The 16,674-nt window shown below is 22.0% G+C and overlaps 5 protein-coding genes across 5 annotated transcripts; 3 read left to right on the forward strand and 2 right to left on the reverse strand.

Moving 5' to 3' along the window:
• Positions 1–239: 239 nt before the first annotated feature.
• On the forward strand, positions 240–972 carry SRAE_1000292700 (7TM GPCR, serpentine receptor class d (Srd) family-containing protein; the record flags this gene model as incomplete). The annotated part of the gene is made up of 2 exons (XM_024650060.1): positions 240–383; positions 427–972. 2 exons carry the CDS (start codon positions 240–242, stop codon positions 970–972), a joined length of 690 nt encoding a protein of 229 aa, XP_024503875.1.
• Positions 973–2,241: 1,269 nt separating this feature from the next.
• SRAE_1000292800 (7TM GPCR, serpentine receptor class d (Srd) family-containing protein) lies at positions 2,242–2,979 on the forward strand (the record flags this gene model as incomplete). Its single annotated transcript, XM_024650061.1, has 2 exons — positions 2,242–2,403; positions 2,446–2,979. The coding sequence occupies 2 exons, from the start codon at positions 2,242–2,244 to the stop codon at positions 2,977–2,979; spliced, it is 696 nt and encodes a 231-aa protein (XP_024503876.1).
• Positions 2,980–4,431: 1,452 nt separating this feature from the next.
• Positions 4,432–5,742, forward strand: SRAE_1000292900 (Tyrosinase copper-binding domain and Uncharacterised domain, di-copper centre-containing protein; the record flags this gene model as incomplete). Its single annotated transcript, XM_024650062.1, has 1 exon — positions 4,432–5,742. One exon carries the CDS (start codon positions 4,432–4,434, stop codon positions 5,740–5,742), a length of 1,311 nt encoding a protein of 436 aa, XP_024503877.1.
• A 1,123-nt stretch (positions 5,743–6,865) lies between these two features.
• Positions 6,866–10,047, reverse strand: SRAE_1000293000 (Hypothetical protein; the record flags this gene model as incomplete). Its single annotated transcript, XM_024650064.1, has 3 exons — positions 6,866–6,894; positions 9,792–9,877; positions 9,938–10,047. 3 exons carry the CDS (start codon positions 10,045–10,047, stop codon positions 6,866–6,868), a joined length of 225 nt encoding a protein of 74 aa, XP_024503878.1.
• Positions 10,048–11,649: 1,602 nt separating this feature from the next.
• Positions 11,650–15,514, reverse strand: SRAE_1000293100 (Cytoplasmic FMR1-interacting protein; the record flags this gene model as incomplete). Its single annotated transcript, XM_024650065.1, has 2 exons — positions 11,650–15,420; positions 15,467–15,514. 2 exons carry the CDS (start codon positions 15,512–15,514, stop codon positions 11,650–11,652), a joined length of 3,819 nt encoding a protein of 1,272 aa, XP_024503879.1.
• Between the last annotated feature and the right edge of the window lie 1,160 nt (positions 15,515–16,674).

The raw sequence follows: 16,674 nt of genomic DNA on the forward strand, positions 1-16,674 counted from the left end.
CATCAATCTTTGGAGTTACTTTATTTATTTATAATGGTTATCTAAATATTGGTTTTTTATTTCTTACATGGATACCTTCAAGTTTTATGTTACATAAAATCATTCTACTTACAACATGTATAATATTATATCTTACAATAACTTTTCCTGTTGGAGTATTAGTTATTAGGTGTATAATATTGTGTAAAAATATAAAAGTTACAAGATTTAAATTATTTTTAATAATTTTATGTTGTTTCATGCTTTCATTATTAATTGGACATAATTCATATACAATTTTTAGTGAAGAATTACCAAATGATACATTTAAAAAATTTCTTAATGATTCTTCATTAACAAGTGATTTATTTTTTAATGATGTTATTGTATTAGGATCAAAAATTGTAAGTATTAAATTAAAAAAATAATAATTAATTTTTTTTAAAGACATTTGAAAATTGGAAAATTAGTATTTTAGAATCTTTGATATATTTAATAATAATATTTATTATTACATTTATTGCTATATTTAATTATATAAAACATATGAAATCTCTATCATCTAGTATGTCAAAAGGAACAAAAAAATTACATACTGATTTCATAAAAATTGTACTCCTTCAATCTAGTATACCATATTTTTTGATATTTCCTGCAGTCATAACATACTCAATATTTATATTATTTGGTAATATTCATAATATTTTTTTTCTTGGAGATATAATAGTAAAACTTTTTTGTATCGTACCAACAATCAATGCTATTTTATTTATATTTTTACCAAGAAGAAACAGAATGATGTTTTTTTTAATTTTTACTGATTTAAGAAATATTTGTCTTTGTATTTCAAAAAAAGATAATGATAAAGATAATGTATTTGGTTCAGTTGATAATCTTTCAAAATATTTTATCAAAAAAAAAAGTCAAATTTTGAAATATAATAAAGAAGCTACAGGAAGAGTACGAGCACTTTCAGTGGCGTATATTGAATAAATCTGATATATATTAACATAAATTTTGATTATTTTAACATATTATTCAAATTAGTTAAAATTTTTTATAAATAGAAAAAATTTATACTAAAAACTTTTTAAAAATATTTTTTGGTACAATTATTATAATAATTTAAAAAATATTATCATAACATTACAATTACTCAAAATAAATTAATTCTTTTTGAAGATTTATTTTTATATTTACCATATAATTTTTATAATTTAAATATCATTTAAAAACAATTAATGTATAATACTAATAACTTTGAAAATTAAAAGTTTATACTTTTTAATAATTTAAAAAATATTTATAGATTTATTTTATTTTTATTAAAAAATTATAAACAAAATAAGTGTACAATTAAATGTTATGTTTGATTAATTATATTGTTATAGTATTATCATTATCATATTATTCATCATTTTAAAAGTTTATTTGCTTTCTTATTATTTTTGTTTTTCATAATAAAATAAAATTCTTTTGAATAAAACTTTTGTTAGATTGTTATTAATTTTCAAATTTTCAATAGACTATATGGATATCATTAATATTACTATCATGACGTCAATTCATGATAAAATTTTTAATAACTTTTATACAAAAAATATAGAATAACTTAATTTTAATTATATTTTTATAATTATAAAGATAACAATTATACTACAATGACATAATAGCAATATTTTTTAATATTATTAACATAAATTTCAGGAAGTTTTTATATACAAATTATAAGATGAAATTTTTTTTAATATCAGAAAATATAAATAATAAGATAATTTGTCTGTAAACTATTTTGTTAAAAATACTTTTTTCGCAGGAAGTTTTGTTATTTAATTCTAATATCTCTAAAAATAGATTTATTATTTTAAAAAAATGGATTTTTATGAATATTGTACTAATAGTCTTAATCTTTTTTTCGGATTATTTTTTAATAGTATAGCAATATATATAACATGTTTATTATCATTTGAGAAGCATATATCTCAGATGAGTAATATACTAAAAATACAATTTATTATTGGTATTTTAACATCAATAATAACTTCATTAATTGGAATGGTTGTAATATTTTATGATGATCATATAATATTTATGTTAGTATTTCTTAAATGGATTCCAAAAAATTTTACTATTCATAATATAATATTATTAATAGCAATACTTATGATTTATGGTACAATAGTATTTCCTGTTGGAGTATTAGTTATTAGATGTCTAATATTATGTAAAAATTTTAAAGTTAACATAGTTAAAACAATTATAATGGTAATATTATGTTTCTTATTTGCATCATTTTTGGTTCATGCTTCATCAGAAGCATCAAAAGAAGAAATACAAAATAAAACTCTTAATGAATTTATGAAAAAGTTTCATATAAAAAGTAATTTATTTCAAAATGATAATGTTATAATGGGATCATTAGCTGTAAGTAATAAAATTCTAAAATTAATATTTATTCTTATATAGACTTTAGAAAATTGGAAATTTATTATAATTGATGTTATCTTCTTTTCTACAATTTATTTTTTTTTAATTATTTTTTCACTTTACAAATATACAAGATATATGAAATCTGTTGCTTCAAAAATATCTGAAACAACCAAAAGATTATATTTAGATTTTTTAAGAATTATTACCCTCCAAGCATGTACACCATTTATTATAGCTTTTCCATCAATTGTTATATTTTTAATTACTGTAGCTATTGGTTATAGTAAAAATATTCCATTTCTTGGGGATGTATTAGTTAAATTATTATGTACTACACCAACAATTAATTCTATGTTATTTATTTTTTTACCAAAAAAAAATAGAAAAAGATTTGTTGCATTGTTTAGAAATGTTATTACAAGAAAAGATTCATTTTTATCAAGTGATACATTTAATGGATCAAATCATAAAAGTACTTATGAACATTCTACTAATAAAAGAAAAAATAATATTGTACCAAGTGATGTACAAACTTTAAGAATTCAACGAAAAGTTTCTTTTATTGCATGAATAAAAGAAATTATTCATATTTTTATTAAAAAAATAAGTACTATAATAATATAGGTTGATCTAGTAATTCTATTTTTTTCTTTAGTAGTAAATTCTCTTGAAGTTTAACCTACAGATGAGTTTATAAATGTTTAGTTTATATTATTTTTTACTATTGATGTTATTTTTTTAAGCAAAACATTTTTATAAACTTTATTTTGTATGTTTATTAAAACTATTGACATCTTAAATATTAAATATCTTACTAGTAAATTCTTAAAAAAATTATATTTATAAATTGTATAAAAGTTTTTACAACTAAACATTTCTAAAGTTTTACAAAAATATGAATGTTACTGTAAGGTACTTCTTAAAATAATTATTTCTTCATTAGAATTAGTAAGATCAATATACAACCAAAAACCATTTATCCATATTTTCTTCAAATATTCTTTGCAATCATCTTGAATTAAAATCAGTTTATTTTCTTTTGAGTAATACATAAAAATATTTTTAAAAAAAATTCTATTTTTGGATATTTAAATTTATAAAATCTATCGTCACTTGTCCTTGAAAAAAATCTAATACATCAGAAGACTTAATTGACTTTATAACTGTAGATGACAATCTATTAGTTTTCTAAAAATTTAAGACATCGTCACCTACAGTTGACATTTAGATTTTTAATGTGTATTTTGATATTATTATTACGAAAAAAAAACAAATTTTTGTCATTTCCAAGGCAAATGATTTTGTATTAAATTTTTCTATTACTTTTTTTTAAAATATAAATGAAACTTGTTTTACTCTTGTATAACTTTTAAAAAACACAAAATTTATGATAAAGAATAATATATTTCATGGTAAGCTTAATTTAAACTTCTTTCTTTTTATTTTACAAACAATATTTTGTAGAATCCTGTTCAAAAAAATCTTCTGTAGTCATTTGAGTAAAATATTATTCAATATTTTTGAAAATAAGTTTATCAAAGTACCATAGAAATTTGAAAATTAGAAGTACAATTAATTAATTAATTTTCTAAACTAAAATTAATGTTTAAATTAATTTAATTTAATAATTAAAAAACATAAAAATAATTTGTTTTGAAAAAGAAAACTTTATCAAATAAAAATTTGACAAAATATTTTTAATTGATTCCTTAAAGTAATAAATTTTTATGATAAATAACATTTTAGAAAATAACTATAGAATCATGCTATTTATAAATAGACAGTTTACCGAGATGTGTTTAACAAATACACATTGTTTAAAAAAAATATGTATATTAATATAATAAATATTAATTAAACTATATAAAAAAAGTGTTTGTAATAATTTTGCAGCAAATTTTTTATATAATAAATAATATGATTTTGAAAAATAATTTGATATTCATTATTTTGTTATTTTTTGATTTTATTGTTTTAAAATCAAAATGTATAGATTGTTTTAAAGCTCCTAGTTTATCATTGATGGTTACTTGTTGGAAGATTAAAAAATGGGATGAAAAATCAAGAGCAATTGCTAAACTTTCATCAGAAAACCAATTATTATCATCTATATCTAATGGACCTGATCCAATTTTTGCTGCTATAGTTGCTCCATCTAAAAAAACAGTTAATCAATGTATGGATATTATTTGTTTATGTCATTTTTTTGATGGAAATATAATTGAGGAAGAAAATTATTGTATATTACCTAATGGTGAAAAATTATCTAAATCTATAAGAAAGGAATTAAGAATGTTAACAGCAGAAGAAAGAAAACGCTACCATGATGCTTTAAAAAAATTAAAAGAAAATGGTGATTTTACTAATTTTGCCAATATTCATTCAGAAATATCATTAAGTGGTAGCTCACATGCTGGACCAGCTTTTTTACCATGGCATAGAGAATTTCTAAAAAGATTTGAAATTGCATTAAAACAAATTGATCCTTCTTTATCTATACCTTATTGGGATTCAACACTAGAAAGTTATCTTCCCAATCCACAAGATTCTATTTTATTTAGTGATTTATTTTTTGGTACAACAAATGATGAAGGAGATGTTATAACAGGACCTTTTAAAAATTTTACAACAATTAATGGTGATCCAAATATTTCAAGAAATATTGGAAATATTGGTGGTGTATTTAAAGATTTAGAAATTGATTATTTAATGAATAAAACATCAATAGATGAAATATTAATATTTCCAGCTGCAAGAAATAATTGTTCCGTAAAGGTTGATTTTAATGGATTAGAATTTATACATGCTAATATACATAATTTTATTGGTGGTGATATGTTTCTAACAGCTACAGCTGCTAATGATCCAATATTTTATTTTCATCATTCTTTTGTTGATTTCATATGGGAGATGTGGAGAAAAAATAATCAAAATAGGGAAGAAAGAGAAAATGTTTATCCTAAAGATATGTATGATTGTTTTTCAGAACTTCATTTTGGAACAAAATTAATGAAACCATTTGAAGAATGGAAAAATATTGATGGTTTAAAAAATGAGTATATTGATAATATGTATGAATATGCTCCTAGACCTATATGTTCTTTATCAAATTTATCCTGTGGAAGTGAATTTTTATTTTGTTTTGTAAATAATGGTGTTGGTAAATGTACAGCAAAAATAAAAATAAATGGAAATTGTAAAAATTTTGAAGGCATTAAAGAAGCTTGTTATGAAGGTATATGTATTAATGGAACATGTAAATCAAATTCTTCTAATATGACAAATCCACAAATCCAACTTTCTAATTTAAAAAATGATACATTGACTATATAGAAAAATATAATATTAAAAAAGTTTTTATTTAATTAGTAATTTAAAAATTTATTGTAATTATCTTAAATTATGTTTTATTTCACTTTGTCTTCTTAGAAAAAAAAAATTGATTTATACTCTAAAAAATATATTCTTAAAAAGAACAACTGATTAATTAACATTCTACCTTTTTTTAATTTCTTAAGAAAAGGTCAAAAATAGTTAATAGTGGGGCACATTAAAAATCAACTTTTCAACTATGATAAAAAAAATCATAACAATAACATATTTTAAACAAAAACAATGGGTATGATTATATAACTTTGTTTATAAATAATTATATATGACGACTGATAATGATGCGTATCTCTGTGTATATCAATTAAAATATTTACATGATAAGTTGCTTAATTTTATATACTGACTTTTTTTAAAAACATAAAAAAGACCTACGTTAAATTTTACACAATTAAAAATAATTTTTTATGTTACTTAAAAAATGCGTTATAAAAAAACAACTTTTTTTAGAATTTAAAAACCATATTATGTTCATTCGATAGTCCTTGAGAAGAGATGAATTTTGAATATAATCAAAGATATATAGAAATTGAAACTACAGAAGTTATGAGCCTTCAAAGTTGGAGGCGAAAGTGGGGAATATTTTTTGCAAGAAATCGCCTTTCACGAATAAAACAAGATTTCTAAAATTTATTTTATGATTCTAGATCAATTTTTTGCGAGAAATTCATTGAAAGTAATCCCAACTTCATAGGTCCACTCTAACCTGAGATATGATAAGAAAAAAAGTTTTGACAAAGTTTCAAGAACGTACTCATAACTTGAGTTATACAGCTCGTAGAACTATGAAATTTGTTGCGCTAGGCTTCTTTCAACTTTTTAAATGTAGTCCACGTTGAAAAGTTTTTTTGATTTTCAATAGTTTTCAAGATATAGTACTTGGTATTTTTTCGCGCTTAATCTTTTGTCATCATTTTTTATAACTCAAAAGTGGTTGCTGATATAAAAAAATTTTGAAGGTAGACCCTAAATGAAAACTAAAACGAAGATGATTTCAGAAAACCGCTTGTTTCTAGCTTCATTTTAAAAAGAGATACAACAAAAGGCGGAAATTTTTTCAAAATATTCATTGTTCATGACTTTTCAGCATTTCAGCTAAAAATTGTCATATAAAGATAAGCTTAGTGGCAAACGATTTCTCTTAAAAAATTATTTTAATATGAATAATTTTTGTAAAAATAACTTCAATATTTCGCTAGTTTCAAAAATTGTCCAAGAAGCTCCAGCTTGACTTGTCATCAGAACTTAAAAAAAACAACTTTTTTTAGAATTTTGGCAAAATATGATATTTATTTGATAGCCCTTGAGGAGAGATGAATTTTGAATATAATCAAGGATATATAAAAATTAAAACTTCAGAAGTTATGAGCCTTCAAAGTTGGAGGCGAAAGTGGGGAATATTTTTTGCAAAAAATCGCCTTTCATGATCCAGTTGAGTATTTTTAAATTAAAGTATATATTCTAGATCAGAATTTTACGGGAAATTCATTGAAGTTGGTCTCATCTTCATAGGACGTCTCAAACTCGAGATATAATGAAAAATGTTGCTTTAGAAACGTTTTCAAGAACGTACTCATAACTTGAGTTCTACAGCTCATAGAAGTATGAAACTTGTTGCGCTGGACTTTTTTTAACTTTTTAGATGTAGTCCACGTTGAAAAGTTTTCTTGATTTTTAAAAGTTTTCAAGATATAGTACTTGGCATTTTTTCGCGCTTAATCTTTTGTCATCACTTTTTATATCTCAAAAATGGTAAGTAATATAAAAAAATTTTGAAGGTGGACCTTACACGAAAACTAAAACGGAGATGATTTCAGAAATCCACTTGTTTCTAGCTTCATTTTTAGAAGAGTTACAACCAAAGGCGGAAATTTTTTCTAAATATTCATTGTTCATGACTTTTCAGTATCTTGGCTAAAAATTGTCATATGAAGATAGGAATAGTGGCAAATGATTTCTCTTAAAAAGTTATTCTAGAAATAATAATTTCTGCAAAAATATCTTTAAAATTTCGTAAGTTTCAAAAATTGGCCAAAAAGTTCCAACATGACTTGTCATCAGTATTTAAAAAAATTAACTTTTTTTAGAATTTTGGCATAATATTATATTCATTCGATAGCCCTTGAGGAGAGATGAGTTTTGAATATAATCAAGGATATGTAAAAATTAAAACTTCAGAAGTTATGAGCCTTTAAAGTTGGAGGCGAAAGTGGGGAATATTTTTTGCAAAAAATCGCCTTTCATGATCCAGTTGAGCATTTTTAAATTAAAAGATATATTCTAGATCAGATTTTTACGGGAAATTCATTGAAGTTGGTCTCATCTTTATAGGACGTCTCAAACTTGAGATATGATGAGAAATATTGCTTGAAAAATGTTTTCAAGAACGTACTCATAACTTGAGTTATAGAGCTCGTAGAAGTATGAAACTTGTTGCGCTGGGCTTCTTTTAACTTTTAAAGTGTAGTCCACGTTGAAAAGTTTTCTTGATTTTCAATAGTTTTCAAGATATAGTGCTTGGTATTTTTTCGCGCTTAATCTTTTGTCATCGTTTTTTATAACTCAAAAAAGGTTTGTGATATAAAAAAATTTTGAAGGTGGACCCTATATGAAAACTAAAACGGAGATGATTCCAGAAATCCGCTTGTTTCTAGCTTCATTTTCAGAAGAGTTATAACAAAAGGCGGAAATTTTTTCTAAATATTCATTGTTCATGACTTTTCAGTATCTTGGCTAAAAATTGTCATATGAAGATAAGCTTAGTGGCAAACGATTTCTCTTAAAAAGTTATTTTAATATGAATAATTTTTGTAAAAATAACTTCAATATTTCGCGAGTTTCAAAAATTGTCCAAGAAGCTCCAACTTGATTTGTCATCAGAAATTAAAAAAACAACTTTTTTTAGAATTTTGAAATAATATGATATTCATTCGATAGCCCTTAAAGAGAGGTGAATTTTGAATATAATCAAGGATATGTAAAAATTAAAACTTCAGAAGTTATGAGTCTTCAAAGTTGGAGACGAAAGTGGGGAATATTTTTTGCAAAAAATCGCCTTTCATGATCAAATTGAGCATTTCTAAATTAAAGTATATATTCTAGATCAGATTTTTACGGGAAATTCATTGAACCTAGTCCCATCTTCATAGGACGTCTCAAACTTGAGATATGATGAAAAACGTTACTTCAAAAACGTTTTCAAGAACGTACTCATAACTTGAGTTATATGGCTCGTGGAAGTATGAAATTTGTTGCGCTGGGCTTCTTTTAACTTTTTAGATGTAGTCCACGTTGAAAAGTTTTCTTGATTTTCAAAAGTTTTCAAGATATAGTATTTGGTATTTTTTCGCGCTTAATCTTTTGTCATCATTTTTTATATCTCAAAAGTGGTTGGTGATATAAAAAAATTTTGAAGGTAGACCCCATATGAAAATTAATATAAAGACGATTTCAGAAAACCGCTTGTTTCTAGCTTCATTTTCAGAAGAGTTACAACCAAAGGCGGAAATTTTTTCTAAATATTCTTTGTTTATAACTTTTGAGTATCCCGGCTAAAAATTTCTTTCTTAAAAATAAAATAAATAACAACTGATTTGCTTTAAAAATTTATTCTAGAATACTTTCTCCTTATAGTTATAATTTTTTTTTCAAATGGTTTTTAATTTGTCAGAAAATTTTCTAATTTTTTACTTGAACTTTAATGACAACTTTTTTATTCTTTTTTTTACATATCAATGTATTATTGTTCAAAAAACAGAAAAATAATAGTATTTTTGGTGATAAACAAATTTTATTACATTTTTAAAAATTATTATCAAAATTAAAAATATCTAAGGTTAAGATTTAACTCCAGTTATATTTTTGAATTAGACTTTTATACATATCCCAATGTAGTATATCATTGAAAAAGATATATACCTCGTTTTTATTTTTTATACACTTTGAAAATTGTTTTCTATACATTTTTAGAAATGTTTTATTTTCATTCTTACTATTTTCATTTTCCATATCTTCATATTGTCTTATGGAAAAAAGTTTTACCTGCTCTGGAACTTTAAATTGCCCTTTATTTATACATCTTAAGTATTGTAGATGTTTAAAAGTAGTTAAAGAATTAATATCTTGGTATGATACATACATTGCTTCTAATAATTTAATATTTGGCATGAAAATGTTTAACTTTTCAATAATATTTCTAGTTAAATTAGTAAAGTTTTCCAACTTCAATATTTCTACAGTATCTGGCATTAATGAACTTAGATATTTTAAATTTCTTTGTACAATTTTTTCTTGATTTATATGGTGAAATCCAGGTAATTGGAGATAATCAAACACTAATGCAACATTTTTCAACTTTTTACAATGCTTATAAGATAAACATTTATAATCATATTTAATTTGTTTCTTAATATAATTTTTGATATCAAAATAATGAAAAGTTAATTGTAAGTTTTGAAGATTTAAAAAATGTTGTGATAATATAATAATTTTAGGAAATTCATTTTGATTTTCTAAACAGCAAGAAAAAGTAGTTAAATTATTTTTTAATATAAAAAAATTAAATGTTCTAAACATTGAAATTGTTTTTTTAGCTGGTGTTTGACTTTGTCCAGTAATATATTTTATGTGGATATTATATTTGGTAGCAATTGTAAAAATCATTAGAAAATATTTGTTAAGTAATACGTTATCAGTGTTTCTATGGTTTAAAATTAACGTTACATTACTTATTTCAGATAGGTCTTTCATTATATATTCCACTGTATCATTAGTTTCATTATGTATGTTTAGATTATAAATGGGAATTGAAAAATTTATTAAAAATTCACATAGTTTTGGAAATCCATTAAAAATATTGCTACCAATTTTTTTATAACTTTCAAGATCACCTTCCAAAAAACTATTTGTAACTTCTATGCGTCTTATATTAGCATGTTTTAGGTAACTACAAAGTTGTAAATCTATATTTTGATCCATATCATTCCATAAAGATAAAAAATTTGCATTTTTTCGTGATTCACAATTTAAATCAATTTTTTCTACAAGTCTATTAATGAATAATTTATAATCATTGCCTTTTAACTTTTTAAATTGATCATAAAATCGAAACTTAATATAAATTTTTGAATTTATTATTTCTCCAAAAAATTTTTGCTTGTTTTCAAGATCTTCATAGTTCTTCTTTGTACTAATAATTTCAATGTTATCATGTAATGGTAAACTAAAGAAACTTTGATTTATGTTGTATTCTTCTTTTATTTTAACATCAATAAATTGATAATCATCATGTAGCACGATGTTTCTATCTATGAAATCATTTTGAATGATATAATTTATCAATTTACACGTCTTCGAAAAATTACTTATATCACTAAATAATGAAATATTTTGAAGAATTTTTTTTCTTATTAAATTTATTTCTATAATATCCAAAAGTGATACACTTGTGTTAGAAAATTTCATTGTCTTTTATGAAAGTAGAAAAATAATTTTAATATTATTTAAAAAGATTAATTTAAATAAATGATTAATAAATTTGCCGAAACTTTTTATAAGAAGATAAAAGTTTGCTTTTTAAATATGAAACTAATATTATAATGCATTAATAATTCAAATATTGTTTTTAGAGCAACAAGTTTTAATCAATATAACTGCATGCTTGCTTACAATAAAACAAGAAAGTCTTTTTTTTTTCATAACAATAAACATTTATAGTAGTTTTAAAAAAAGTTTTATTATTAATTTATTGTTTTAAATAAAAAATGTGAATAAAAAACATTGTGATAATAAAAATATAAAAAATAACAGATAAAAACTATCTGTTTAATATTAACTTAATAAAACTTGTTATCAATAATTATGATATTGTGGTGTAGGATATTCTTTAATATCTCTATCACAATTTTTAAAATCTATTAACTTCCTAAGAAAGGTAAATATTTGATTATTTAATTGTTCTACATTATGTATTCGAGAAATAATTTTTTTCAAATTTATATTTTTAGATTCCTTATTCTTATATTCTCCTTTGTAAATTTTTTCTAAATGATAAGAAAAATCTAAAACATTAAAACGATGTTCTTGATCAAGAACATAAATAAGAATACATGCACCCCAGTGAATTCCATCACCAAATATTAATTCAAAAGGCATTAATTCTAATTTATCAACATTTTTATTATTCTTTTTTTCATTAACTTTATTAGATTGTTTAGGAAAATTTGAACAAATAGTAAATTGAACTACACTCCATAATCTATAAAATTCATTACACTCATCAACATTCATAACACCATTTGTTGGATAGTTTCCTGTAAATAGTGTATCATAAATTACAATATCTTTGACATATTTAATAAAGTATTCTAGAATATTAAAACCCATAGAAAATTTTTCATTTGTTAATATTTCTGATTCTCTTGCTGCTAGAATTTGTTCTTCTGTTCCATAAAGATTGACAATATTAATAAAGTTTAGTGATTTATATTGTTTTTCAAATTCTTGAAGATCTTTTTCAATATTTTTAGTTACATTACTTCTTAAAATATCATAAGTAAAAGTATTTGTATGATATAAATCCAATACTTCTTCTTGACTTAAAGCCTCTTCTAATAAGTCAATAAATATAAAAATATTTCCAAAAATTCGTAATTGTTGACTGAAACCATTATAAAATTCTTTATAATTATGAATATCTTTTGTATGGTGAATGTAATACTCCATAACAGCTGATGATCCATAATTACTTAAAGGTAATTTACATGTTTTTGGTATATAAAGCATAACTTCGTTAATGTGTTCTTTTAATTTTCCAGATAAAAGTAAATTAATTATTGAGATGAATTCTTTTAAAATAATGGCAATTTCTTGGTAATCCAGAAGACGTACAATTATTTGTAAATGAAAGTTTCCAATAAAATTAGAATACATTTTTGAGATATTTTCGATTGCAGCATTAAATATTTTATTTCCAAATTCATATTGATAGTCACAGGTGGTTGATTTAATACGTTCTGGAACTTTTTTAAAATTTATACTTCCTTTGATAAATCTTCTTGTTGTTGTATTGTAACAATAATTTGGAAAAATATCATAATTTAATTCATAAAATATATGAAGACCAATTCTACCAATGTTATTTGTAACATATTCATTAACTTCCATAAGTATATCATTAAAGTCAGTCAAAGTAGGAAGATGTTTCTTAAGTAATTCATGACAAATTCTGTTGACATCAATTAAATGTTCTAATTTTACTATACCTATAAGTGGTTCAGATTCAAAATTCAAAATAGCTACATCTAATGAATGGTATATTGCAATATTTATTCGTTGAGAAACAAGTTTATTAATATTAACATATCTTCCTAAAATTTGTACATTTTTTTGTGCTAATATAATACCAAATCTTGATGCTTCAGGTGATCTAATTACTATTCCCATATTTTTACATTTTGTTTTAAATTTTTTATCTAAAAGATAGGAGGAAGCAACTTGTTTATAATGTGTAAAAACACCATTTGATAATTTAAAAATAAATTGATCAAAACATAAGTTAACTTCACTTTCCAATTCATCATACAAAAATTTAGTTTTAAATTTTGTAAGTGAAAAATATGCTGCATCATTATAAAGATCAAATTGATATAAAATGTATTGTATTAAATAATATTGGTCTAAATTTGATAAGATATGATCAATTAAAATCCATGGAAAACTCATTTCAATAGGAAATTGAATTCTTTTTCCCATTGTCATTTCTAGATAAAATTCTCTAAACCATAATTGACTAAGATCACAACATTCAAATAAATATTTTTCAATATTCAATAAATATCTCCAATAGAAAGATTTTTTTAAAAAGTCTGCCATTTTATCAATATGTTTATGATCAATATCTTTTCGTAAACATTTTTTTTCACCACCACAACGTTCAGAAATTAGACTTTCTAACATCGTTCTTGTTAAATAAAGTTGTGTTGTACTTGGAGGTACATTTTTTTTAGAAAATGACAAATTATCAATACAATTTGTATTCTCCAAATTTATTAATTTTTTTTTACCTTTTACTTTAGATTTCTCTATTAGTTGTTCACCTATTTGATTAGATTGATTTGAATTATAATCAGCACAAGTTTCAATTATTGCTAATATTATCCTTTTGATTATATCTTTTTTTCCTTTTGTAGCTTTTATAAGAGGTTCTTTTAAAGTTACCTGAACAAAGTTTTGTAACTCTGTATATAAATAATAATTAATTGCGCCCATAAATTGTTTGATATCTTTAAGTAATATTTTTTGTAAACCTTTTATCATTCCAATAATTTCTATAAGTGCATTTTTTTCTTCAAAATTATAATTATATTTGGTTGCTCTTTCATACTCCTCAGCATCACCTGGACATTCTTCATTTTTTTCATTATTTGTTGGATGTAGTAATTTCCATGAAACAGTTTCAATAACATCACTTGACCATGATGAAAGTAATTGAATACCAGACAATATTAATTGAGTAATTTCTTGATTTTTATTATTGGTATTTTGAAATGTTTTATCAATCAAATCCATTTCAATTTTAATTGTCATAAAATATGCCAAATATTTGTCATGTTGTTGGCGGATAATTTTAACACGTTCAGTTATATCTACTTGAATTTTACCAACTTCTTTATTTGATAAAGGCCATTTAGAAGGATCATAATTAATACTTTTTTTAATAAAAGAAAAAGGTTCTATATGCATATCACCAAAAAGTGGTACAACAGTTAAACTTTTAAATATTTTATCAATTGAATTTATTGGAATACGTTTTTTACACTCTAATTTATTCAAAATTATATTTGGAGAATCAATCAAATATAATGAAAAACTTATGACATTAACAAGCATATGTTTTTCATTTGGAGTAAGATACATTTGATTCTCAAAAAGGTAAACACAATTATTGATTATATCACATAATAATTCTTCATAACCGTTGATTAATTGTAATTGACTTCTTAAGTCATCTTTTATCTTATTTTGAATAGCTAAAAACATTGAAAGTTCTTGCATTTGATGAAGTGAATTTGAATCTGACTCCAAAAATTGAATAGCTCTTTTAAAAGTAGAAAAGTCATTCTTTATACTTGATTTCATATTTTTTAATTCATCAAGAATGATAAACATATTAAGAATATTACCTAACATAATAAGATAACCCTCTGAGATAAAATCATTAATTTTACCACCAATAGATAATCTTTTAACTTCCTCCAAAAATTGTGATACACCTTTATTAATAAAATCAAGAAAATTATACAATTTCTCAACTTCAGGTTTAAGAACTTCAATAATTTTTTTATTCATTTCATTTCTATTAATTTGATCATTTGATTTTGCCATTGGTATTGCTCTAGTACAACAACGCCATGTATAAAGCATTCTGGCATACTTGAAACCATCATCTAATAAATTATTTAACTCACCATATCTTGAAGCTTCTTCAATAAATTTTGATTGTACTATTATAAAAGCATTTTTATCTTCAAATTTTGTATCGAAATTAATCATACAATTTATTGGTAAGGAACTACCTTCAATAGATGGTATATTTGAATTAATTAATAAATCATTTAACATCTTTAAAAATATATATAAATAATTATTAAATTATATATTAACTTACATGAACATTTAAAATTGCATCTTCTTTAGTAATATTTTCTAATTTCATTATATGGATATAATTTTTAATTCTAAAAATAAGATATATTAAGAAATATTAATACTAAATATAATACAAAAGCATAAAATATTGAATAAATCAAAAAATAAATGATATCATACAAATATCAATGTATCAAAATCTAAAAACATTATAATGGATGTCTAATAAAGTTTAAAAAATAATTTATTCCATTAAAATATAACAAAAATAAATATTAGCCATCAATCTAATATATAAAAATGTCAATGTACTAATTGTCAAAATAAAAAAAATTAAACAAAATTGTTTATATACACATATATTTAATAGTAATCTGAGAATGTCATTTAACAGTTGATTTTATCATCAATAAAAATCTGAAACAATAAAAAAAAAGAAAATTTTTTTAGTAAAAATAATTTATTGTGAAAAAAAAATTTATATTTTTATATTAATAGTTTATAATACTGTATAATAAACAACAATTTAATGTTTATGAATCAAATGATAAATGTTTAACTAAAAATTTGTTAACAATGTATAATATTTTAGTACTATTTTTTTAAAGAAATATTTGAAAATTGTTTTAGGGATTTACAAAAAAAAAAAGATTATGTAAAAATTTTTTATTAATCAATAATTGTTCATTATTATTTATTCTTTTAATAAGAAATGATGAGTAAAATTTTAGTCATTTTTATAATTTAGTAAATGTAAATGTTTTTGAAAGCATGAATTTCTTTTTCTTTTTGAACTTACAATTGTATATTATGAAGTCAAGGTTTATTGAAGCTTATATAAAAGATAATCATATTTAGAATAAAAAAATCTCATAGTTATTTTAAAGTACAAAATTTTATTTTTACCTTCAAAAAATTATCATAAAAAAATATGAGAAAAAAATATAAGGTCAAAAGTAAAGTTCACAAATAATATTTTTTTATAATCAAAAAAGTATTTGTTTTTTATTATCAAAAATTTTTAACATATTTAAATGTTTACCAAAATATATTTAATAATTATTAAAATTAAAAGTTATTCTATTTTTAGTTATAATATATTATATAAATGAAATATTTTCAATAAAATTTTCAATTAACTTTTTATGAAAAAGAAAGTTTCAACAAAATTTATCAAAATAACTATGAAAAATGAATATAAACCAAGTTTCAAAACAGCTATGTAGT

The sequence above is a fragment of the Strongyloides ratti genome (assembly GCF_001040885.1).
Source record: "Strongyloides ratti genome assembly S_ratti_ED321, chromosome : 1".
Taxonomy (NCBI): Eukaryota; Metazoa; Nematoda; class Chromadorea; order Rhabditida; family Strongyloididae; genus Strongyloides; species Strongyloides ratti.